At 40.2% G+C, this 26,995-nt stretch overlaps 2 protein-coding genes and 1 long non-coding RNA gene across 3 annotated transcripts in view; all 3 read left to right on the top strand.

The window, feature by feature from the left end:
- fscn2a (fascin actin-bundling protein 2a, retinal) overlaps positions 1-4,413 on the top strand; it is a 5,832-nt gene extending 1,419 nt beyond the window's left edge. The window contains exons 2-5 of the mRNA XM_062531051.1: positions 2,637-2,793; positions 3,194-3,315; positions 3,603-3,770; positions 4,106-4,413. Coding sequence (XP_062387035.1) covers positions 2,637-2,793; positions 3,194-3,315; positions 3,603-3,770; positions 4,106-4,311 — 653 coding nt within the window. The 3' untranslated portion in view covers positions 4,312-4,413. The remainder of the gene's footprint in view (positions 1-2,636; positions 2,794-3,193; positions 3,316-3,602; positions 3,771-4,105) is intronic.
- A 5,622-nt stretch (positions 4,414-10,035) lies between these two features.
- On the top strand, positions 10,036-11,417 carry LOC134076046 (uncharacterized). Its single transcript, XR_009938527.1, has 3 exons — positions 10,036-10,171; positions 10,969-11,024; positions 11,345-11,417. It is a non-coding gene; the product is annotated as an uncharacterized LOC134076046 (long non-coding RNA).
- A 2,805-nt stretch (positions 11,418-14,222) lies between these two features.
- On the top strand, positions 14,223-19,130 carry LOC134076045 (transmembrane protein 235-like). Its single transcript, XM_062531053.1, has 2 exons — positions 14,223-14,420; positions 18,055-19,130. The coding sequence occupies exons 1-2, from the start codon at positions 14,267-14,269 to the stop codon at positions 18,330-18,332; spliced, it is 432 nt and encodes a 143-aa protein (XP_062387037.1). The 5' UTR covers positions 14,223-14,266; the 3' UTR covers positions 18,333-19,130.
- The last annotated feature ends 7,865 nt before the right edge of the window (positions 19,131-26,995 follow it).

Consider the following 26,995-nt stretch of genomic DNA (forward strand, 5'->3'; position numbering starts at 1 on the left):
TGTAACCTGACACTATCTCACAGGCCTTGTTGGAATCTGAATGATGGCTGATTTAGAAAGATCTGTGTGACTATACGAGTGTGACACGTGTAGATGAGAAGAGGGCAGTGTCAGCTACAAGTCACAACGTCCAGTCTGCTGGCATATCAGACAGTTGCACGGCCAATCACTGACTCCCCCCAAAGGTCGCAGCACGGAGGGGGGGAGGTGGTGGGGGTGCGGTAGTGAGGGAGAGCCCCAGGTCCCCCGGGGAGCATTGACCGCTGACCAGCACCTTGTTAACTTCCCCTCCCTCTCTGGCGCCCTGACGGCGGCGGCCTGGAGGAACGCATAGGTTAATGAGGACTGTCAGCTCTCCTGCGGGCGTCCTCTCGGGCTTAGCCCAGATCACTGGCTGCAGACACGTCCTGCTGCCACGCCTTAATTACTACCACTGAGCACCAGGATTGAGCCTATAAATACACACCGCACCGCACCGGGCCCTCGCTCTGTGGTGGTGTGGAGACACGCTGAATGAGAGAGCAAGGTAGAGAAATGGGGGGGGGGGAGGTGTGTGTGTTTGTGTGTGTGTGTGTGTGTGTGTGTGTGTGTGTGTAGAAAAGAGAGAGAGTGAAAGATTGAAACAGAACAAAAGACCTGCAAGTCCTGTAGTCTATTAAATGCAGGGGTGCCCGTTTCCAATCCAGTCATTCTGACCATAATGGCCATAGCACCATCAACAAGACCTATATTGTCCATGCAGCCTGAAGTGTGTAAACACACACACATTCAGGTTCCAAGATATTGTACAGTACCTCAGCCAAGGCTCTACCTCTCTACATTGCAGGATATTGAACAAAACATTTTGACACTCAGCTGTTAACTTTGGCCTATAATATTTGCTGCGTCCTTTGTTAAACAACATAAACCCTATACACACAGATGTCACTCAAGCATACATACACTCACTCACACACATACACACACACACACACAGACACATGCCTCCGTGTATGTGGTTTTGTACCACTGTGGTGATGTCACCCACTGAGACCATATGTTTCACGTGCTGATCGTACACCCAGCACTAATGCACTCCCCCCAATGCTCTCAGCTGAGGCAGCTGAGGCCCCTGAGGCCGGGCGGGCGGGCGGGCAGTGTGTGTCCCCTGTGTCCTCTGCCCCATGCAGGGCGTCCGTGGCCGCGGTGGTTTGACACGAGCCTGAATGGTTTCTCTCTCCTGTGCCTCATGGCCTGCCACCATATTCCTCCATCCCTCTGCTGCTATTCTAAGCTGCTTATAACCCTCCTGTGCAGCTTTGCCTTTCACAAGTGTGTGTGTGTGTGTGTGTGTGTGTGTGAGTGTGTATGTGTGTATGTGTGTGTGTGTGTGTGTGTGTGTGTGTGTGTGGATTAGAATAGTAACAGGCTTAAGAAGACGAAAAGACTTCTCTCAGGCACCTGAACTGCAGTAGATACAGTCTGCTGATTATTCCACAGTGGACTAAATGGAAACCAGTGATAGCATATCGTTGTATTGCATTACCATCCGTACAATGACTTTACTTCACTGTTGGAACTGAAGTTGAAACCATCAACTCTATCAATGTCCAATCTGGACAGCTATGATTAGCTGTGAGATCATCAGAGTATTTCATGCCACGGGTTTATGGAGTATAATCCTGACGTATAAAGTGTGGATTATGAGTCAACAGGTTGTTAATATGTGACTAATCAAATAATGTTTTCTTAATGAGCAAAATTTCAAATTTTGGAAGGCCATTAGATTTAAATGGCTTTAGCACTGATGGTGATCAGTGAGATTAATATCAATAACTGCCACATGTTCAGCAGAAGAGCTTTGTTTGAAGCTATGTGGACACCAACAACAGATTAAGAGCCCCACTTGAAATATAAGGATATGACTGACATAGCACACATTGAATTTGATGACACATTATCTGTAGTAATCCGCATGGCATGCCATGGCCAGGATTGCCTGGCAGAAGAGATGTTTTATCTCAGTGAGACCTTCCTGGATAAATAAAGGATAAATCAAATATTTTATTTCTCAGTGCAAAAAGCAGGTGTTTGATTAATGACTTAGAGGTAGATAAATATGTTTCCTCATAACCTTAAGATTATTAAAAACTCTTGTTTAGAAACCGGCAGCGTCGAGCTCAATATCTAACTGCAAACCTCTAAACCTCTGTACTCCCATTATAAGATATATTAACACTGATGTTCATGAGAACCCTAGGTATTGTATTTGGGGTAAAGTAATGAAGCGTTATTTCCCGCCTTATACGGTAACTGACGTTTATACCGGTACACTGATTTTGAGACTGATGAGGTTAATATACGTAGAGGGGAGGGTTATTTACATTCTCCTGTGAGATTCTGCTTCATTGGGCTGTTAGGCACTGCTAATACACAGGTGCAGTCAATACACAGTTTTGTCTTTTTGAATTTACATACTGTAAACCACCGCGCTGCGGTGTAAACTCGATGAGGCTAATTCACCAGAAATAACTGTGTTTTCCATTCATTTCACAACAGCCTATCTGCTGCATACAGTTAAACTTAGGGTAGATAGATAGATTGGTGGTGACCAAAGCGACTCTCATATGTGGATGATGCCTTTCTAACTCTTTTAGGAGTGAGCATATCTGCAAACCAGGATGTGGAAACAGACATGGAGACCTTTCAGATGGAGATTGATAAGGAGACCAAGAAGTGCATGTTCAGGACCAACGGGGGAAACTATTGGACTCTTGTGTCACATGGAGAAATCCAGTCCACAGCTACAGAGATGTGAGAACATTTCTTGTCTTTTTCACAGGACAGTCCTCTTAATTTGTATTACTGAAGTACTAATATCCTTCCTCCTCCATCCTCCTTTGTAATTCAAGCCCCAAGTTGAACCAGCATACATCTAACTTTAAACTTTAATTTACTCTAACTTTAATTAAAAACGCTACAAAAATATTTTGTGTTGAACTGGTTTAAACATTTTTGAATTAAAGTTAAAGTTAATTAAAGTTTATTTGACATGGGCAATTGAGCATTGCACATTAATAAACATGAAATATTTGTATTATATAACTCACATTCCTACATAACACTTCCTGACTCATACCACCTCTTCACACATTAAATGCTAATTTCCCTCATCATCAATCTCGACCTTTGACCTCCGCTCTGCTGCCCCCAGAGAGCCCAACACCATGTTCGACATCCAGTGGCTTGACCGCAGGGTGGGCCTGAAGGCAAGTAACGGGAAGTTCGTGTGCACCAAGAAGAATGGCCAGCTGGCTGCAGTCAGCGATTCAGTGGGTGAGTGTGTACGGTGTGTGTGAGTGTGTGTGTGTGTGTGTGTGTGTGTGTGTGTGTGTGTGTGTGTGTGTGTATGTGTGTGTGGTAGTTGTGCTAGTGCAAGAACGACGTCTCGGTTTCTGTGAGTGCTGTCACACAACAGTGTTTTAGGCAAGTGTATTTTGAGTATGTGCCTATGAGTGAGGTGAATAAACAGTGATTTATGGAATCCCTGTTTATTCACCTCACATCTCACTGTGTTGTGTACAGTATATGAGCACCCAACCCCATTCTGGTCGTAATTTCAGGAGAGGACGAGCAGTTCCTGATGAAACTCATAAACAGGCCCATCCTAATCCTCCATGGGGAGAACGGCTACGTGTGCCACCACAAAAGCTCCAACACTCTGGATGCCAACCGCTCCGTCTACGACATATTCGCTTTGCTCTTTAGTGATGGAGCATATCACATCAAATGTAAGTGAAAGAGGGTTACTTTTGGGTACATCTATGTGTGTGTGTGTGTGTGTGTGTGTGTGTGTGTGTGTGTGTGTGTGTGTGTATGTACTGTGTGTGTGTGTGTGTGTGTGTGTGTGTGTGTGTGTGTGTGTGTGTGTGTGTGTGTGTGTGTGTGTGCGTGTGTGTGTGCGTGTGTGTGTGTGTGTGTGTGTGTGTGTGTATGTGTCCCTCTCTGTGTGTGTGTACAGTATGTGTGTATTTGGTGATTTATGTCTATAAAAAAAAATGTCCTACAGCCATTGTTTCTGCTGTTGATTACTGTAACATAACAGGCCTGTTGTGTATCTTTACAGCAGGTAGTGGGAAGTTCTGGCACGTGTCCAGCAGTGGGCTGGTCTGCTCGGACGGGGAGAAGCCGGAAGACTTCTTCCTGGAATTCCTGGAGCACGGCCGCATCGGCATCAAGAGCAAGAGCGGCAAGTATCTGCGGGGGGACCAGGGGGGAACGATGAAGGGAGATGCCGACCAAATCGACGCGTCCTCGCTATGGGAATACTGAAGCCCATGTGTGTGTGTTTTTACTCTCTCATTCTGAAACTCCCAAACCTAGCCATAGCCACTGCCCCCCTGAAACATACGCAACTCCTGGTCATAGCCTACAGTCTCCCCTCCTGAACTTTGTCCCACTCCCTGAGCTGTTTCCCGCTGTCTGAATTCCAGGTTTCACCCTCTTTTGGCAAGAAGTGAATTAGGTCGAGATATGATAACATTTTTGTTTTTGTTTCCATCTGTTTTTTTTTCTAAACCAGATCTCTAGATCTGTTAGTACCCTCAATCACCTTTGCCAACCTGTATGGTGTAATGACAACAGTTTGTAAATCTGTTAACTGTCTGGTACTGAAATTGTGAGAATGCATGTGTTTATATTGTATGTTAAGGCCATGTTAAGTTCAGAGTGTTTTTTTTTTTTTTTTTTTTTTACTTGATTTGCCCTTGCAGGGTTCATCTTCAAGAACTCTTATTTCTGAATGAAAGGTATCTTTGAAAGATTTAAGGAATTTACAGCAGAATCCTTGTAATTGTAACTGTATTTGATGTACATCTAGTCCTTTCACCATTTAAAAGCAATTGGTGGTGTTTTAACTCCATACTAAGTTTAAGATAAATTAAGAAAAGGCAAGGACTAAATATGCAAATCAGCAAATGGTTAGTTTATGAATGGAGAAAAAAAAATTATACATCCTATCCATGGATTCAGTTAGAGAACAGTGATTCAATCAGACATGCCTAGATGAACTGGCAATAGCCACTTAAAGTTGAACAAGCCTGTAGATTAATTTCCTTCCATCTCATCAACGCAACCATGTGTATCAGGATTGCCAATTCTGACAGATGTACTGTACATACTAAAGATATGGCAGAGAATATGACAAAAAAGTGAAGTCATTTCAGTGTCTTGGGAGGGAGATGTATTTATTCACCAACAACTGTCTAAGAGAGCATAAGATTTTGATGATGCGCCAAAGGTCACCTTGTGAAAAGCAAGACTGTGAGACAGTTTTATAGAAGTGTTGTGTGTGTTGATGGCTATTTCAGCCATTCAACCCTTTATTAGAAATATGACCATCCGAATTGTTATTGACTATTTTGATGATTTCTGATCAAACACAATTGGGTGAACTTGGGTGTTCTTTGTCCTTTGACTTGATGAGTGTGTCCGCACAAATACTTCAAGATTATTTTCTATCTGGCCTATAATGTCTGATATCATGTATGTCATAGCTTATTAAATGACATTTCTATGATCCAACAGATATTGTTTGTATCATTTCCACCAAAAACTCAGTATGGAGAGACTGATGACAGGTTGCATGACTCTCAGGATTGCCCCCATTCGGAATTACTTGATTGCATGATATCAATTCCATATCTATTTACCATACAGAGAAATCAGAAGGAGAGATTATGAGGATTGCTCTTCATTCATTACATTAATTAGCCTTGATTAAGGGGTACAGGGGTACTTACTCCTCTTGGTGCCAATATGTTTTTTGGGATTTGGAGAGGATGCCAATGGTTTTATATGGGCCGTTTTGTAGAATACACCTGCTTAAAAAGGAAATGGGTGAGGACTGCATTTTTACCCAGGCTTTCAGTCGCTAACAGCTCATTTCCTACAACATACGCTGAGCAATATTCTGAGCAGAACTCTTGGGACCCAATGGGGCCATGAAAAACACTTCTGAAAGGGTCAATTAAGCTTTCCAATCAAGCTATTTCAAGAACTATTTCCTTGGAGCGTAATTATGTATGTCACACCATTGAGTTCAACATGCGATGGAGATTTGATGGAGGGGAAATGTGCATCCTTTAGCCATATCAAGGGGAAGAGCTTAAAGCCTGACATACTGTACAGGTGGGTCTCAACAAATTGTGGAAAAGTAAGTAATTACAGTAAGGACTTACAGCTCATGATCAAATCAAAATAATTGGGGGAACTTCACAAGAAGTGGACTGAGACTGAAGTCTGCATCAAAAGCCACCATGCACAGAGATGTCCAGGAAATGGGCTAAAAGTGGCACATTCCAAACTCCTCTTTTCACATAAAGCAAATTTAAGATTTAATTTGGATATCAGGGTCCAATCAAGGTTCCAAGAGCCTGGAGGAAGAGTGGAGAGTTGCCTGAAGTCCAGTTTCATGCTTCCACAGTCAGTGATGATTCGGGGCGCCATGTCTTCTGCTGGTGTTGGCCCACTGTGTTTGACCAATTAAGTCCAGAGTCCTTGTATACTGTAGCCTTCTACCAGGAGATTTTGGAGCACTTCATGCTTCCATCCTCAAGCTTTATGAAGACACTGATTTCCTTTTCCAGCAGGACGGGTCCTGCCCACAGTGCCAAAACTGCTAGTAACTGGTTAGCTTCCATAACAGCTCAGCAGTGCCACAGGCAGATTGCTTCCATACCACACCGCACTGATGCAGTCATTTGTGCAAAAGCAGCCCGACTAACTATGGTGTCTATAAATTAACTATTTTAAAGGCAGATTAGTTCATTTCTTCTCAAAAGGTCGACATTTCTGTATCAACCTCTTTGAGATACTGATGTTTGTGTTTTCATGAGCTGTAAGCTGTAATCCTCAACATCTAAACAAAAAATGGCCTGAAATATGGCACTTTATATCTCTTTACATCATGAGGCAAGGCTGTTTTACGTAAGTTACATCTGCCTAACTCCAGATTCTCCAGTCAGAAAACCCATTCAGGAACAATATATGCATAGACTTTGCATTGCAAATAACACTGCATACAGATTTGCAAATATACTAAGGAAGTCACTTGAATGGGCCAGCAGAGGTGAAAATGAAAATGAAATGGATTTACCCATTTAGTAATTGTGTATGTATGGCAGGAACAATCGTTTAGTTCTGAGGGCAAAAGCTCCCTTTAATGTGGATTTAGGATTGTCCAACAAATTGGAAAAACATGTCACAATTTCCTACTAGCAGCAAAACCACAGAGGACCAAACTAACCATTAATTGTTCTTGTCCAAAGGGGGCCTGACTGTGAAATGTTTTTGGACCAACTGTCTGAGCTTTTTCAAACAGGGGCGGGGAGGAAATATGCAAGCATGAAGCTGAAAGATGGTAGTATCAACATATTGATGGCTTACCTGTTGCATAGGTGACTGAAGATCAATCTAAACATATGTGTTGACATGTACATTATAGTGGGGCTCAAGTGTGAAGGCTGCAGTGATGTAAACTGTAAAGGGCAGATGGATATGCATCCCTTTCCTTCCTCAGTCAGCTGTCTGCACACAATGTGCATACAGTACAGTGCCTATAGAACAAGGTTACACTTTACTTGAAGGTACCTACACAAGGTGACACCATCATGAAACACAAGCATAACCCTAACTCTAAACCTAACCCTGACCCTAACTTGACACTCAATCACAGAAACGTTATGCCATAAATGTTTATGACTTGTTTATAATCTTTATGACACACTCATGACAGTGTCATGTCACTCTTATGTAGATACTTAGAGTAGTAAAAAGTGTTTCCTCCCTTGGATATTTCCTGTTTTATTGCCTTTACAAACAGACTTATACAAAAAAACATAATAATAAGCAAAACTCTTTAATGTCAAAAGTGATTATTTAAAGCAATGTTAATTAAAACATATAATGTAAAATAAGTCGTTGAATAAAAATGTCCTCCCTTTAACATGACTGACCTAATTCAACAGCGGTCCAGCCAAATTGGTGCCTAGTACTCTCACAACTAATGAAAAGGAGATTGCCTGAGTGAATGTGTATTATAGCAATATGAAGACACCTGTGTCTGGAAGGTCCAGTCAGTGGTTAATCAGTACTCCTGGATATATAGTCTATTGTATACAAGTCAGATCTGAAGTTCAGTGCTCATGGATGTCCTTGATTTTATATGCAGAAGCATCCCCTGGAATTCAACGAAGTCAATCATTAAGTAAATCTGCCATGCCAATCTGCCCCCTCAAGCTAAAAGCTTCAGCAGCTGAGATGAGAAAGACTCCAAGGTAAAATGTCAGAAGGTTCTTTAGTCTGATGAGACTAAAATTGAGTTTTTTGGCCGTCAGACTAGTTGCTATGTCTGGTGGGACACTAATACTGCACAAATCACTACAGACACGCCATTCCTACTGTGAAGCATGATGCATCATGCTGTGGGGATGCTTCTCGGCAGCAAGCCCTGGAAGACTTGTAAAGATAAGGGTAAAATGAATGCCACAAAATGAAAGCAGACTTTATGGGGGTGAATATTTATGCAATTACTTATTTATTTTTAATATATCAATATGTGGAGATAGCCTATGTTTTCACTTAGACATTAATGAGTTTTTGTTGTACATTCTTGTCAAAAAATCCCAATTATAGCCTATAGATCATGATTTAATTTGTTAAAGGGACAAATATACAACGTTTCGCTTTTCACTGTATGCACACGACCAACATATTAGATAGACTGACAATAACTCTGAATGTCATTCCATAACAACCATGAAAATTAATTAATTAAATAAATAAATAATAAACAAACGCTGCAACCATTCAAAATGCAACTGTGTCCGAGTCAATTATGTTTTTGAAATGAATACAACTCTACCTATTGCTTGTGCAATACCCCTAAGCAAATGCAGCTTGAAAATATAGGCCTATAAATGTTTTTGTTTTGAACATTTATACATCAGAGGGGTATTCCAAGTATGTGATTTAGTGCCAACCTGGGTAAGTCAACTCAGAGAAAGCGGTAAACCTACAACAAAGCCTTTTGTCATTGTTTTGTTAGGAGAATGAAGCCATACAGCTCTTCTGGTGGTTTACCACTTACTCTGTTAACTTGCCCATGTTTCTCACTAAACCACACACTCGAAATACCCCCAGTAGGACCCATACTTGTGTTATTATGCATGGTTACTGTGTTTACACCTTTTTACAGTCTATGGTTTACTTTACACACATAAACATGAATGTACTTTACTGACCTTATGAAGCCACAAATGCATCTTCAACTTGTGGTCTGCAGGTGAGAATAGCTGTGAGCTGAAAGTTATCTGCCTTCAGCATAGGTCAGTAAATTGTTCAAATTACTTTTTTGAACTCGTCCAATTCTTTTTTGATGCCTTTGGACCTGCAGAAGATGAACAGTGTTAGTCGCAGCAGGTCAACCAGTCCATTCTTCATCCGTGTTCATTGATCACATTCATTTTGTACTGGCTTGTTTTTCTGTCAGTTTATATAGATTGTGTTTCCCAGCGCCCTGCTCTTTCATCACCAGTGATTTCATTACTCATATTGGAGAAGTTATTCAGGCTACTGAGGGATCGATAGACAAAAGTCAACATAATAATATAAACACACACAAACGCCATTACTGTGAAAAGAATCAATTAATTCAATGAAAGGTAATAATAATTTAAATAAATATTAAGGTTATATTTCACATTTGACCTTTCTATTGTTTAACTGAATACAAACATTGCAGCTCCTCCTGTGGATATCATCTTAGCCTATATTGTAATGTTTACTGGCAGCAGGAGAGCAATAAACAAAATCGAGTGGACATATCAGTTGTAACAGCCTTGCTGAAGCAATATCTGCTGTAATAGCAAGCAATATTGCACACAAGTTTCACGGAAGGACCATTAAACCCGCCCTTAAGATTCAATGACCTTTTGGGTCTCACCGCGTTTCAAAGCTGTTAAATCTTTCCATTTTTAGGGGACAATTTGCTGTTAGGCTCAGTAAGGAAATTGATTCTCATAACATGTCAATCTGATAGCCTCACAGTTATGGAGGCGAAACTATGAGGATAACCCAATTTCTAGAGCATGCAGCACATGCTAATCAATGCTGGATTGTCACTTTGCTTGGGGTAAAGTATTGAACACACACATTTATTTCACAAGGCAATTTGGTGTGCTATAAAGTGCCACAAATAACTTCACACGTTGTATCTCGATCCTACATTCTCAACTGTTAATTCTTTCGTCATTTGTGTTCAAAATGTGTTAAAATCTTACGTGTCTACACGTGGGTGGACGAATATCCCAGAGAGATCCAAATAATACCTCATATAGATATGAGGTATTATTTGGATCTCTCTGGGATATTCGTCCACCCACCCGCGCACCTGCAATTAAAATGGTCAGACAAGACTAATTGAACGCTAACAAGAAGCTTGTCCTGTGAAACCAACAACTTATGTTTTATATTAATGATTAATACCTATAGGAACTGGATGGATGGCCAACAGGAATAGGATGCATTAGTTCATGTAGGCTAGTAGTAGTGGACTTGACTGCTGGTGAGTCTGGTGAGTTGCAGTCTCTCCGCGAGCAGCGTTGTTCGTTTGGGAGCGTTAAGAAATTAATTCAGCTCGCGCGAATGCAAATGTTGTAAACAGCACGTGTACGTCTTTTTCAAGAGGTTTATATCGTCTTGTAAGCTGATGGTCTGTTCTGAATGCTGTCTGTGAACATTGAACAAATATGCTGTAGCTTCTAACTGAAAACCACATTGAATATCAGTGCCTGGACAAATGAAGATGAAGTTCGGAGCAGTCGTTGTTACGGCAGGTGTACTGGGTTTTCTCAGCTTCGCATGTCTTGCTTTGGCAATCGTAAGCGAGTACTGGTACATAATAGATGTAAACACTAACTGCTCTTACAGCCTATCTGAAGTGGGAGTGCAAAGTTCTCATGCCGGATTATGGAGAATCCATGAAGGTATGCTCACTTTATTTACTTTGGTAAGCAGATCACCTTAAGTTATAACATGTTGTTGAATTTTGACTAATAGGCTAATTTAGTCTAAGACAGTTTGTTGTAGACAGTTCTTCTCCAGCCATTACTGTCCAGCCATTACACATTGTGCACAAAATACTATTAGACCAGTTTTTACTGTAATTACTGTATTATTACTGTAATAGCCTACACTGTATTGTGTAAGGTCCCATTTTTACTGCAATATGGTGCCATGTCTGGCTGCATTGTCATTTTTGCTCAGTGAAAAGGGTCTGACAAACCACAGGTCTCTTTTCAATCAGGACAAGACAGCAACCTGTATGTCATCTCAGCGGAGACATCCAATCACACTGCCCTGGAGAAACACCTTCTGAGTAGGTTGCGTCTTCTGTTTACTGACAATGCTGCCAATTGCATGTTTTAGATAATGAAGTGCCGTAGACGACTGAAGTTACTATGTGATAGATTAAAATGGGAAGATAAAGCATATGTGGTGGTTATAAATACAGCTTGTTCTGAAATGTTGCTGAAACACTGCCATCCACATTTGATTATGGGTTTTGTTGAAATGGCTATAATAACCTTGAACTTGAACTTGAACTTACCAGCAATCAACTGATTAACAATTCTGCATGGCATGATCTTATAAAGGACTCAGTGCTGTTATCCAGTTTATTACCTGTAGCTGTTTAATCTCACTATGCATTTCAATGAAATATATATATATTTTTAATTTAAAAAGAAAAAAAATCTGTCACCAATAGTAGCCTGTTCTCGCTTAGACATCTTGACAACTGAAATATAAATAGAAGGAGACATCTGTACAGAGAAATGTTACAGAGAAATACAGAAGTACAGAGAAATTTTAATTAATTCATTAAATGAAGAAATGACACTGATTGCTATGGCAGGCAGTGTATTCTTGCCTGCTTATTTCAAGAGCCAGAAGTCAAAGTCTATATTAATGTCTCTATATTTTACATTACAACATTTAGAGACATAAACATTAGTAGACGTCTCTAGACATTAATCATAGAGTCTAAAAGCAGCTCCATTCATGTCATACAGTATGTGAAGACTCCAGCCGTGTGCTATATATCATGACATTAAGCTCTGTTTGTCTCTGTTTGTTTACGTGCATTTCCCCATTTTCTCCTGCTGTTGTAACCATAGGTACTACCCCACTCGTTCCTTCAACTATTTTTCAATCACAAACCAAACAAAACCCACACTACTTCCAAGACAAAAGGTCTGGCCCAACCTCTCAGAGTTCAATCATAAAGGCCATACTCATCATAACCACAGGACATCGTTGACCCACTCGACACAGCCACCTTACTCTAATGCTTTCAGCACAAAGGTACGCATCCCTAAGGGGTAGCGGGCCCTTTTTGAACAAAAGCCCTCCCAGCCAAAACTGTCAACCTAGCTGAGTGCTTTTTAGCTATTTCTCAGTGTTATGATGTTTGTGCATTGCACCTATCTGCACTGTCTGTTTATTGGTTATTTATTTTGTATTGTTTGTTGTATTATTTTTTTCTGTTATCTACACTGAGAGACATACTGTAATTTGTGAAGTTGCATGTAGTGTCTAGTAAATTTCTCTCCAGGGACAAAAAACAGCAACAACAACAACAACAACTGGCCTTTATACAGCACATTATCAAGGCTCCCAAAGTGCTTCACATTGAAGGGGGAAGCTAGTTACTACCCACCACCAATGCATGGCACAGAAGTGATTATCCAGCCGAATACTCACCACACCCCAGAGGTGAGCTTGAGGTGGATGAATCAGTTGCACCAAAGATTGTTACCAAGCTGATTCATAAAGGGATTTGCCAATGGAATGAAATGGCACGTATCGGATTCCTAAATAGGCGTGTCCATGTCAAACGTAAACTGTTCTCTGAATAAGCAATAAGAGAAGATCATTTTTGAATATAATGTGTTAGGACCTTGCTACATCTGGACTCCTAACAGATACAGATACACTGGGGGATGATTAGGGAGACAGTTTAAACAAACCAGGGAGGAAATTTAGCCAGGCCATTGGGAAATCTCCTGCTCTTTGCAACAAGTGTCATGGGGTCTTTAACAACCACAGTGATTGGTTTAAAGTCATATCCCCACTCAATTGTCTTCTGCTTCTACTGTCAGAGTATGTATGCCAGGTCCTGCAGCTCAGGCTGGAACACCTGCACATCTATCTCTCTTGCTTCCTGTCCACATCTTCTGGGTCCAATCACAAACTAGCTTATCCAAAAGGTGCCCCCGGATCGTTGGTCTGATTGGTTGAAGGACTATCCAAAAGCGTACAGAGTCATTTGAACTATGCCCATTGATAACGCCTCTTGTGCAGTACAAATAAAGCGCAGACTTCCCCGACTAATGCTCGATCTTAAAAGATTGAGCTTAGTATGGTGATCGCCAGACCAAGCATACATACTTACAACCAACATGTGGTTGGACCAAAGATTTTACATTGTTAGACTGAGTCGTTTGTTGCCGACGGTTCTTGTGTCCAGGGGCGCTTCATTTCATAATTTGTTCACAGTATTATGCTAATTATTATATAGCAGCCTTGAATAGCTAAATTACACTGGATAAACTAAAGATGCGTGACCGGAATATAATGGAAAGTAACTTTCTTCGAATTTGTTGCTGAAAGTTCACTTCTTTTGCAGAAATGGTTGTAGTCTGCATGTGAAGTGAGGCTGTTGTACATGATCCAGCATGCCAAATACATCCTGATCAGCCAAACAATACAGACGTCCCTCTGTTCTTGGTTCCTGTCACTGTTTTCCTGTGGCTTTTGGAATTAGATCTTTGCTCTTCCCCAGAGAGTAAGCAATAGATTTACACCAGCCTACCTTATTTCTATTATTCAGACTTGCTTCTCCTCTCAATCACCTTGTTCCTCTGATGAACAGTCTTTGACCTTCCCCCTCTCTCTACAGGAAGATATTGCAACCCAGACAAATTCAAAACTGCATTTTGTTCAAAGCTAATCTTTTATGATAATCTTTCTGTAATAAGCCACTGTATTTTTTTTCTTGAACAATGTGACATCAATAAGATTGTTTCCGTATAATATACTATTCACATATGAATCATTTGGATAAAAGTGTCATAAATATCATTTTGAATCCTGTGTGTGTGTGTGTGTGTGTGTGTGTGTGTGTGTGTGTGTGTGTGTTTGTGTGTGTGTGTGTGTGTGTGTGTTTATGCATCCCGATATAGGTCTGCACAGAGCTGTGGTGATACTTTTGCCGATGAATCTGTTGTTGCTGGTATTAGGTGGCATCTGCACTCTCTTCAGCGCCCTCATGTACAGCAGCTGTCTTCTCAAGGCCTCTGCTACATACCTGCTTCTCTGTAGTAAGTTTTCTCTCTCCATCTCTCTCTGTCTTTCTCTCTCTGTGTTTCTCAATTAAATGAGCGTTATAGAGTATAAAGTACAGATTGTATGCCTAATATAAACTAGAGTATTTTAATCTGGGATGAAAGAATGGTATACAGTATGTGTCTGGCAGTACTTACATGCATACGTGCATAGTCTAAGTACACCGGTATTGTGACAGTTGGCTTGCACAACTGCGTGGTTCCCTGGAATCACAGCCTCTGGGTGATATAGTGAGCAGGTGGCAAATGAGAACTGATTCACAGGAACTTCCTGGTGTTCAAACTTATTTGAGTGCCTGTTAGGCAACTCTGTTTACCATGGAAGCCGGTTCATGTGGTTTCAACAGTTAGCGTTCTTAGAGCATTTTGAAGGCATATGTCCCAACATTGAACTCAGTGGTTTTCTCAGGAATGTGGAAATGCACGGTGCGAGCGTGTGCGTGTGTTTGTGTGGCCCTCGCGCAGTACACCCCTGTTCAAAATCAAACCTGGCTTCTTTCAACCAGCTCTTAGAGGTGTAATATTAGTAGTAGTCAGTAGTCTCACAGCAGATTCAATGCATCTGAATTGGGAACTCTTTCGCACTCCCTCAACGAGGCCAGCTGCGGATCTGTCAAGGTACCATCACACACACACCCTCACAGCTGTGAGCATGAATATGAAAGTATCCAAGACAAACGTGTTCATATCATGCAACTACTGAATTTGGGTACTGGATCTGCTTTGGTCCAAATTCAAGCACTGACCACCAGAGAAAGCAATGGTAATATACTGTACTTTAAAAGATAAATTCTGAGCGATTATAGGTTAGTCGAGTAATGTGCCTGTAATTGTATATCAATTATTGCCAGTAAACTTTACATTGTGCCATTGAACACACATTTTCTAATCGACAACAAACCTTTCATGTGATATGGAACCCTGTGTCTACCACATAGGCCTCTCCAAAGCATTTGCTTTTTACAGTTATAGTATACATGTGCATCTCAAAAAACAATTTCACATATATCTCGAGGTCACTGATTAGCCTACAGTCAGTATGAAACCCTAGCTGGAAAAAAATGGTAGAAAAAAATCGACCTAGCCGCAGCCAACGGCTAAAGCTGCTAGACACTGCACGAATGTGGGGGCTCATGAATTCTTTATTCTAATATTTTAAGATATTGGATATTTCCATGAGCTGTAAAACATCAAAATTAGAACAATCAATATTAAAAAATAAAAAAAAGGCTTGAAATATTTCACTTTAGGTGTATTGAATCTAGATGATATAAAACGTTAACTTTTTTTGAATGAATTTAAGAACTAAAAAATCTGTGATATTCTAATAAACTAAGAGCAATACTACATTTGAAACAATATCCCCTGCTGGCACCCAACCACTCAGTCCCAGTGACAGATGCTATGCTATTGACCTGTGCTCATGTCAGCCTCTGCTATAGTTTCCCTTTAAATGGCATTTGGAAAATCAATACATATCACCAGAAAGCTTCTGAGTATATGTTGAGTCCCCTATACTTAGTGTCTACCCAGTTTTGCACAATTGTCTTTCCCTGTAACACTGGATAGGTGACAAGAAAAATGAGAAGGCGTGATGTGTGTGTACACAAAAAGAAGCAATATGAGTAGCCAGGTAATTGGTCTGTAGACAAACCTCTGCATGACGGAGACGAGGGGACTATTGCAATCAGGCCATTAGTTGTAGTTTTATTGTTATAATATAGCATAATGCAACAATTTGCATAGCCTCTTCAAGTTGATTATAAAAGACATATGGTCTAATGGAGGAAAGATAATAGTAGTTCTATTTATCTGTGGTCTGTTTGTCATAGCCCCCTAACCATAAATATCTAGTGATATCCGTGGTGATGATTGAGTTTACTGCCCTAAATTGCAGAATATGAGATGGATATCGCTCTTTCACTGCGGGCACGTTCCTCTGTCTCACTGAAACCAGCGCTTGTGTCCTTTCAGTTGGTCTCAAATGAACACTGGGGAATCAGCCCTCTTTATTCAGCTCTGGCAGCTTGAATAGGTCATTTTCATTACACAGCTCTCATTTCATTCATACTCTATGTGTGTGAAGGGGTGATTGGCGGATGTGTGTGTGTGTGTGTGTGTGTGTGTGTGTGTGTGTCATTAACAAAGACAAACACACACACACACACACACACACACATAAACATACACTCTTTCCCCCTCTCTCTTCCTCTCTCTCTCTCTCTCTCTCTCTCTCTCTCAGACATGCCTTTCAGGTTCATATCAGAATATAGGTTATAAGTTTTGTTTAAGCTTTCCTTACCTTTCATCCAGGTTCCCCTTGTCTTCTGTGTGTGTATTTTCACTTCTGTGTGTGTGTATTTCTGAGGTAACATGAACAACTTAACAGCTGGAGAGTGAGGGCTTGGGGGAATTTCTCTGGAATTTTCATGGTGCTGTTGCAATGATTTGTGATTCTTAGTAACACACAGGATCTTCCTCCTTCCCTTATCTATTACATTCTGAAGAATTAAATGCTGTTGTTGAAAGACGTGAGAACGTGAAAGAAGTGAAGACTGAATAAAATAGGCCAACACAAAATACTCAAAATAAAATGTACTGAAATTATAAATGAGTATCCAAAGTCTTTTTGAATAGATGTTCACCTCATTTAACATTGTAGACCAAAACTGCCCTTGTGACTTCAATTTGTTTCCTTTTAAGTCATTTATACAAGAAATGTTAATGACATAACATGAATGATGATTTAGAGAGACTTATGGTTTAGAGGGAACGGCAATGTAATTTGCATTTTAGTGTGAAATAAACAAAATAACACGGTGTGTGCTTTCTAAAGACTTCCAAAGTTTCTTAAACATTTGTAGTGAAGGTTGCTTGCTTTGAACTATATCTTTTGTCATTTAAGTACATTCTTTTATGTCTTATTTTCAGTAGCCTGAAATGATTATTAAAGGTTAGTTTATGAAAAGGGAACAGACCTTTCCATGCCCTTACTCTTAAATACATTCAGTTTCTATTGGCAACCAGATACCTTCAGGCAAGCTCAGTTTTATATGAGGTTTTGACAGCTGGTACTTCTACTTTGTTCTATGAACAACAATAAAACCCTGACACTAAAAACACAAATCCCCACTAACTAATTGATTTAATGCTGCCCTAAACTATGATGTATCTATTTTTCTCTGATGCCAGGCTATGCTTCACACAGACTGTAAACAGCTATTACAAATTAAATAAAAAAAAGTCTAGAAATGTAGTCTGCTGCTGTCTCACCTTTCATATCATTTTTGTGTATTCATCAGACATTGCATATAGCCCACTGTACATATTAGTATCCCATTTTAAATGATAATATGCTTAGTCCCTTTCCTAGATCATTATGGACTGCTCTGCATCCTTCATTACTTCACGATTACTTGATACCAATAAAATATTTGACAGCAAGGCCTGAAGGAGCCATCTTGGATTATATTCAATGCCAAACATTAGACCTTAAACTGTTTTGTTGTTGTTGTTGTTGTTGTTGTTGTTGTTGTTTGTTTTTCTCTGGGAATGAAGGAACCCTGCACACCTGATGTCTGTATGACTGTGCACTGCCCTCCCCCCGCAGGTGTGCTTACCCTCTCTGGCGTGAGTATCTACGTCAGCTACTCCCAGCAGGCCCTCGCAGAGGTCCAGCGCACGGTGGACGAGGAGACGCTGTCTCTGGTGGACCCGTCCTTCGGCTGGTCTCTGACCGTGGCCTGCCTGTCGTTTGGCCTGCAGGCGGCCTGTGGGAGCGTCCTGCTGGTGGCTGCCGGGATAGCCCAGAGGCCGGCATGCTCTGCCAACCCCACCCTCCAACTACAGCAGCTGGAGATGCAGCCCAGCACAATAATGTCTCTCTGAGGGACTCAACTCCAGTTGAGAGCAAAGACATTGATGGAGAAGAGGCATGCTGTCAGCATGGCTGTGGTTTCTGAAGAACACACCGCAATGGACTCAGACGGAGTCAAATCTATAGATTATATATTGATGTTGAAGTTATTTCAGATATCACATTGTCATTATTGCACTGAATGAAACTTTTCCTCGCAACAAAGGAAAGCCAAGGGCACTGTTGTGAAGTTGAGGAATCGATCATGGTGATTGAATAACAGGGATAAACTTTTAATTTGATGACGGTGGAATGAAGAACCAAATGCCAATCAACTGCCATCTCTGAAGAAGCCAGTTAGGATGCTCATGTGTATTTTTTCTTGTCATGGTAGTTTGCTTGTAATTTAAATGTGTGATTACCTCATTTGATGAACAATATGTTATTCAAAGTGACCTTCAACTGTGTGCATGCTTGATAGCGTCTGAACCCATCGACTCTTCCAGCACCATACATCAGGAAGGATTGTTCAGTGGTGATATAATTATGCATGAAATGTCACTGAACAGATAATGGCAGTTGCATTTATCTAGAGGCCATTGGTGTAATTGTGTATCTTATTCTGTGTAATTGGTCAGTTGGTACAGACACACGTAACTGTCTTTTTGCCTTTGCCCCCTCCTTCCTTCCCCCTCAATGTTATCCTGACCATCCTACCCTTTTCCTTTGTGGGCCCTTTTTTGTTTGTTTGTTTGTTCTGTACTATCCCAGTCTACACCACACTGGTTGCTGTATCCGGCATTGTTGAATAATGTGTGCGGATTTTCGTTGACAACTGAAAATAAAGGCATGCATGAAATAATTAGAAAGTGCTGGTCAACTAAAATATATGTTTTTGTCAAGGCTCTGTCTGTAGTGTACTCATTGCAGTATATAACAATGAGGGACACAGAATGTTCATACTGGCCTTTGGCTCCAATCAGAAACGGCCATACTCTAGTCCTGGCACGCTATTGGCCGGTGACGAAACGAAAGCAGCAGCCGCTGTTGCTTCTGTTTTGGAAGATGTTAAAGGCAAGTTTTCTTTGAAAACACAACAAAGACTTGCCCCGGAACAGTTTATACAGCAGAAGGACGTGTTTGTGATTCTACCGACCGGCTTTGGTAGTCTAAAAGTTTAATTTGCCAACTAGCCCCGCTCGTGGCAATTGCGTATGGAGTCATTTGAACGACGCACATTGATCACGCCTCTTTTGCAGTAGAATCAAAGGGCATCTTCCCCAGACTTACAGTATGTTCAATCTTAAAAGATTGAGCTTAGTATGGTGAAAACCAGACTACTTGCTTCTACCATGTTTGCCTAAAATCAGATGGGTATTTTGATTACTTTCAGTCTGGCTTTAAATGGCATACGCCTCAATACAGTTGCAGCCAAAATATCAGCCCTAGTGCTACTGGACCTTAGCGCAGCTGTTGATCACAACATACACATATTATATCATTGGGTTGGATTTACAGGCTCAAATCATGTCTATTAGAAATGAGCTTCTTTGTTGGCAACTGTACTTCATAATCAACGTCCTTGACCTGTGGTGTTCCCCAAGGGTCGATCTTGGGACCACATACTATTATTCAACTCATATGCTCCCACTTGGACAAATCATCAAAGATAATTTGGGTTGCCACTCTCCTTGACAAAAAGGGGTTCAAAGCAAAGGTTACTGTTAAAAATCTTGGTGTATTAATTGACAGTGATATATTTCAACAACCACATGAAAGCAATAACTCAATCGGCTTTTTACCACCTCAAAAACATTGCCAAACTTAGAAGGCTGATGTCAAAAGATGATTTAGAAGAACTCATTCGTGCCTTTGTCTCCAGCAGGGTTGATTAGTGTGATGGGTTTTTTACAGGCCTAAAAAGACTATCAAATAGTTCCAGGTGATACAAAACAGTTCTCACGAAAGCTAAAAGAACAATTCACTTCAGCAGTACACACTTTCTCAACCTCTCAGGTCTCAGGAGAAAAACATGTTAGTAAAACCTGCTGTTAGAACTAAACATGGTGAAGCAGCTTTTAGCTGCTATGCGGTTCAGCTCTGGAACCAACTTTCGGATGACATCAAAAAGGTCCAACTGTAGCCAGTTTTAAATCTCGGGTTAAGACCAAACTGTTCTCAGATGCCTTTGGCTAACTGCACTGAGTTACAAATGCTGAATCTGTCGTTAAATTATTCTACCTTGTGTTTTTTATTTTGTATTTTTAGTTATTCCTTAGTCTACCTTGTGCGTTTTATATTGTCTTTTTTATTATGATCTTTATTTTTTAAACTGTTCTTTGACTATTGCCCTTCCATGCTTCTATTCTATGTAACTGTTTGCTTTCATTTATGTAGGCTACAGCAAATTGAATGACCTCTGTGTATGAAACACGCTATATGAATAAACTTGACTTGACTTGACTTGACTTGACTTTGTCTGGAATGCTAAGATATCCAATGCATGCAGTCCCTAATCTTTCATCTCTTATACAGCAATCAGTATATTTACTTGCCAAGAATTATTTTGACACCTGCCCTTCCAGATGCTGTTTACTTGATTGATTGTATCCTATTAGTGATTGATTGTATCTTATCATAAACAGTGGGTCATTTTCAAATTGACTTTATAGTAATTTAAACTACAAGCAAAAATCATACATCTATTGAAAAACTGATTTGTTGATAGTTGATTGTCGATGAATTGTCAACGAATTGGTTACTCTGAAATACAGCCACTAGGTGGCACTGTAGTACGAGGCAGTGTGGTCACCCCCACACAAACTGACTGAATTTTGCTCTTATGATACTCTTACTGTTATGATTCAGCCAACAGGTTGCAATGTAGTTTTAGACTATGTGATGACCAGGCATGGAAAAATGTGAAACTGTACTGTGCCTCCACTCCTCTTACAGTTTTTCTCGATTGTTAACACACATTTTCTGAAAACATGCCTCATATTCTCAGAACTCTACGCACAAATCCAAAATAACACACACAATGGGCAAAACTCCACAATTCTCCTGCAAAAGGACACTTTACCTTCAAAACAATGTAATTTCTCCTCAAAATGCTCTTTTGTTCTCAAGAGACACACACAAACCATCATATATCAAGACATTTACAAGGACCAGTTGAACACTGATGTGCTCAGTGTAAAACACTGCGATGAATTGAAAACACTTCTTCTCCATTCATTATAATGACTTGGGCCTTTTTTTGTTCAGTGTTACACTACAAACAGTACTACAAACAGCAGATAAGCTGATACAGTAAGTTGATATGCTTACCCTATCAATATTTTGAAATATCTCATTGTTTTCTATTATTTTTCTTTGTATTTCCCGTAATGTTATGCAGTTTTTTTCTAGGACAATGCTCATGATTTCAGTTTCCTGTTCAGGAGACAGAAGCAATTGTGTTGGTAATCTTTCGGCTGCTAAACAAATAGTACTGTAAAATACTGTACTGTAAACTGTGTAGGAATACAAAGTAGGATTACTTTCCCCAAATACTTGAAACATACTTTATTTTTACAGTCCTACAGAACAGCCCACAGACAATACTGTACTACTGTGCTCAGTGAGCTGTATTGTACTGTCCGGTACTGTATTGATACGCAGCACTGCAATGTTCTAGTGGCTCGGATCTCATCAGAGATTACGTTCCTTGGCCTCCCGTCCTCCTCTTACTCTCACTCCTCTGGCTCTGCCTCTGCCTGTACTACTATACTGTAATACTAAAGCTCTGATTGCTAATTGTAAGACTGTGTGACAGGAGTTTGCCCATCTGATGAGTCAGTGTGCATGGTAGGGCAGTTAGCTTTAGAATTTGAATGGCAGTGTGTTCTTTGTGAAAACAAGATATTTAATTCATGAAAATTGTGTCTAATGCACAGAATTGTGTGTAGCGTTTTGAAAACAGTGTGTTATAGAACTGAAATTTGAGTGTAAAGCAGAAATTGTGCTTATAGTTCAGCAGAATCGGTTCAGGAGGTTGGTGCATGAGCTACATATTATGGGAATTGTGTCTCAAGTACCAGAAATTGTGTGTAAACAATTGAGAAAAACTGTAACAGACCCCGCACAGTGGCAGATACTGCCGCCCCCCCTCACTCGCAAAGCCTCTCTTTCTCCAGTCTATGATATTGTGCCAGATACAGTACTGTGCAGTCTTAGGCACTTTACATGTTTTGCTTCAGTAATACCATAATATCCATAGTTATAATGACCTTATATGGTCATCATAATATTGCTAAAACAACAAATCTAATGGGTGCCTGAAACTTTTGCACATGCACTGTGTATCTGTTTCTTTTTCTCTTGGCCATCTGTTTTGAGACTGTTGTATAGACTATATTATTATTATTTGTTATAATATCTCAATTGTAACTGCATATTTCAATCTCAATCTGTAAAGGTAGACAGCTGTGTGTGTGTGTGTGTGTGTGTGTGTGTGTGTGTGTGTGTGTGTGTGTGTGTGTGTGTGTGTGCTTGTGTGCTTGTGAATGTGGACATATGCGTATGCATGTGTGTGTGTGTGTGTGTGTGTGTGTGTGTGTGTGTGTGTGCTTGTGAATGTGGACATACGCGTATGCATATGTGTGTGTGTGTGTGTGTGTGTGTGTGTGTGTGTGTGTGTGTGTGTGTATGTGTGCGTGTGTGTGTGTGTGTGTGTGTGTGTGTGTGTGTGTGTGTGTGTGTGTGTGTGTGTGTATGTGTGTGTGTGGGTGGGTGTGTGTGTGTGTGTGTGTGTGTGGAGATGAATGAGATTCTTTGGAAACGGGTGGATTCTTTGGAAATGGACAGGATTTGAATAGGCTATTTCCTATCTGTTTAATTAAGGTCATAAATACAGCGTGAGACCTCAAAAGACAAAGACACACATCCCTCACTCTCTCTCTCTCTCTCTCTCTCTCTCTCTCTCTCTTTCTCTCTCTCTCTTTCTCTCTCTCTCTCTCTCTCTCTCTCTCTCTAACACACACACACCCACACACACAGACACACACACACAGACATGCATTTCAAGTTCATACCATTATTATGTCATGCTTCTTGACTTTGACCTTTCATCCAGGTTCCTCTTCTCTTCTGCGTGGGTGTATTTCTGATGTAAAATCTCCATCATTTTGGGGGAGTTTCTCTGGAAGTTTTTGTGCTGTGTGACTGCCTGTTCCATTTCATGTTTCTCAGTAACAAAGAGAGGATCTTAGCAGACCCTCCTCCATAAAATATTACATTTGGGAGAATTTCATACTGTCATCAAAAGTTTTGTGAAATATGAACATGAATAGGATATGTGAACACTCAATAAAATAGGCTGTAAAACAAAGTACAAAAAGTAAATGATAAGAAGACATGGAGTGTCTCTCAAGTTGTCACTGTATAAATGGAACAGCAATGTTGCATTGTTAAATTGATTTGGTTATTTTCCAAATAATTTCAGTGCAACTGTAATTGGGTTATATTTAGTTGATTTATCTTTACTCAATCAAAACAAAACAACTGCTTTTTTATTCATATTACATTAAATAAACAATTAAATTGCTTAATTCACTTTTTAATGTTTTCACAAATGGATTGATAGCGTTTTGGAAAAGAGCTCCTCATATCCTGTCTCTGCCTGCTGGTTGAAACAGATTTTATCTGTTTTATTACCTAAACTAAGGCCATGTCTGTTGCTTCCTTGGGAGTGAATGTGTACGCCATGTGCTGTCTGTGCCTGTCTTTTGTGATTGATATTATTATTATATTACCAAGAGGCAAATACCACCCATTTCCACAGTGCTTTTATGATTCCTAAGTACTTCAGTATTTAAAAATGTCTTTGTTTAATTTGTGGTCTCGTGTTTTGGTTTATGGTGTGAGAGCGTCGGTCTAATTTGCGGTTAGTCGCTGTCAGGGAGGCTGATTCCCTGGAAGAAGCCCTTGCTCTGCCCCAGAATTGTTTTAGTACTTTGTGTGCTGGTTCCCTGGAATCAGTCCTCGCTCTGCCCCAAGGATTTGCATTACTTTGTGCCAAAAAAAATGTTGTTTGCTCATCTAACATGTTAGCACTTATGTGTGCCTAGATTATAACAAATGTATAATGGCCATAAACATTCAGCTTGGTGTACTGGTTCAAACTGGCAGAAGGAAACAGGCAAAATCAGTCATAGCGTAATGACATGCTAGTCCCTACAAGTATAGCAATGGATGTAGCAATCAGTAGCCCTGCCATGAGCTACACCACAGTTCAAAAGTTTGGGGTCACTCACAAATTTTCCCTCCACTCCATTTTAGACACAAGTCTAATATTCTGGGACATGCTAAAGATGTACTGTACAACAATACTGTACAAAACTAGGTATTGCAGAACTACACTAAACTATACAGATCTTATACAGTAATTTCCCGCATATAAGCCGCATTGTGTATAAGCCGCAGGACAGTGTTTTATGCAAGTTAAAAGAAACGAAGCTATATTAACACCATATTAACTGCCCCCCTGCAAGAACCTCATAGCTGAAGAAATTTTGCAAAATCAATGTATAAATAGTCGGGAAATTAGGATTATGATAACTCTATGAGGGTTCCTAGTGATCTGAACACCTTAGATTTGCCTATCCATAATACTTTTCTCTTTTGGCTGACGGTCTGTTTGTTTTGCTGGTGTTTGCAGGTTTTGCAGGCACTGTTTAATGAACTTAATGAACTTACGTTTAGGACCTCTGACACATCTGTTTCTCAAACTAGACACTCTAATGTATTTGTGCTCTTGCTCAGTTGTGTCCTTAGGATCTCCCACTACTTGTTCTACTAAAAAAAGATTGACCTGTTTCAGAAGGTTCTGTGTTTCTGACCATTTTGTGCCTTTTAAGCAAACCCACAATAGCTGATGCTGCAAATGCTTGACTCATCTAAAGAAGGCTGGTTGTATTCATGGGTTTCATCAGGTCCCTTTCCGCAGGTGTATAAAATCAAGCAGATTATGAAAGTAGACGGCATGATGTTTGATTACAGTAATACACATGTGGAAAGGGGCCTGATGAATTGCTTTAATCAGGGTAGCTGAGTTGTGCTAACATGATTGAAAAAAAGGGTTTCTAATGATCAGTTAGTCTTTCAAAACTGAGATGAACAAATACCGTACCATGGGAACACAGGATGTGGTTGCTGATATTGGACGTTTGTACGCTTATGTAGATGTTGCATTAAAGCTGACCCATTTCCTCGTAAATAGTTATTTACATTAACACTGTCTACACTGTATTTCTCATGAATTTGGTGTGATTTAAATATGTTTTCTCCTTGCAAACAAGGACATTTCTAAGTGTCCCAAACCTTTGAATGTTAGTGCAACACACACAATGACTGAAACCATTACTGGCCCTCAAGTGACCATTCTCGTCAGGTTCTTTTCAATGCCATATCAACAGCTGCATCATGTAATAATAACATTTTGTCCAAACAGCTGAAGAGCTCAGATCTAACTCACACTAATATTGTCATCACTCTACTGTAGGCCTACGTCTATCCACTGAGCAGCATTTGCCCGCAGACATCAAGATTATTACCCCACATTGGAAAAATACTACTCCACCATTACTCAATGTCAGGCACACGAGGGCTTGGAATATAGTGAAATGCCTCTCACCAGGCAACAGTAATACAAAGAAGGAAAAATTAGAGTTGAGAGGATTCTGTCATCTAAATCAGAGTTACGACACAACAGAGTAGTTTCCGTAACATGTGTGCGTACAAAGGGAGTGGTTGCCAAGCAATGATGACTCATTGCCGCTGACTTGTCATGACAACCGTCCGCTGTTATTAAAGTACAAATAGCCTACAGCAGATCAAAAAATGAAGGAGTAAAGGAGTTTATGAACATTACTCCAACAGGCATAAGTAGAGTGAAGTAGAGTGAGAGAGAGATAGATAGAGAGAGAGAGAGTGAGAGAGAGAGAGAGAGAGTAAGAGAGAGAGAGAGAGAGAGAGTAACTTACATAACTGGGGATAGACCTCTCTTGGAGTTGTTTTGTTGTGAAAGTCAAGTCAAGTCACGTCAAGTCAATTAAATTCAGGCCATTCAATGTGCACATAAACAAATGCAAACAGGAACAGATAATGAAGCATAGAAGGGTAATATCAAAGAACACTTTAAAAAGTAAAAAAATATCCTGTGGTAACCTCCTAAACTGATAAACCAAACTCATTCACGAACTGAACAGAGTCTGGTCACTCACGATTGAGAAACCTCTCCAATCCCAAGAGGCATACTTTGCAGTAACTTTGAAATTATCCAACCAAACCAATCACATTGATCAGGGATTGATAATGCTACTTTCTACTTCGCCGGCAGTCAGGAAACAATGTTTCTTTCTTGTCTACCTTTGCTGTAAATAAAATTACATTCTTCTGATGGCAATGTTTGATGTTTGCAGGCACTGCTACCATTTAATTTGACAAATTGACAATTCTTTTCTCTCAAAAATATTGTTAGAAGTTATTGTATAACTTCTTCAGACAGAAATATGAGTATTTTATTTAGCTTTAGAACACCCATGTGTATTCCCAGTCAACAATGAAGGCCATTATAACGAATGGGTAGGAAAATGGTCAGTTTATAAAATTGAGTTGATTGGGCTTGCATTCACGAAGCATTTATCTTACCACG

Source organism: Sardina pilchardus, chromosome 3 (assembly GCF_963854185.1).
Source record: "Sardina pilchardus chromosome 3, fSarPil1.1, whole genome shotgun sequence".
Classification (NCBI taxonomy): Eukaryota; Metazoa; Chordata; class Actinopteri; order Clupeiformes; family Clupeidae; genus Sardina; species Sardina pilchardus.

Coding starts and splice junctions, on each gene's coding strand:
- LOC134076045 (XM_062531053.1), top strand. CDS start 14,267: ATGCATCCCGATATAGGTCTGCACAGAGCTGTGGTGATACTTTTGCCG. Junction 14,421..18,054: donor TACATACCTGCTTCTCTGTA/GTAAGTTTTCTC, acceptor CTCCCCCCGCAG/GTGTGCTTACCCTCTCTGGC.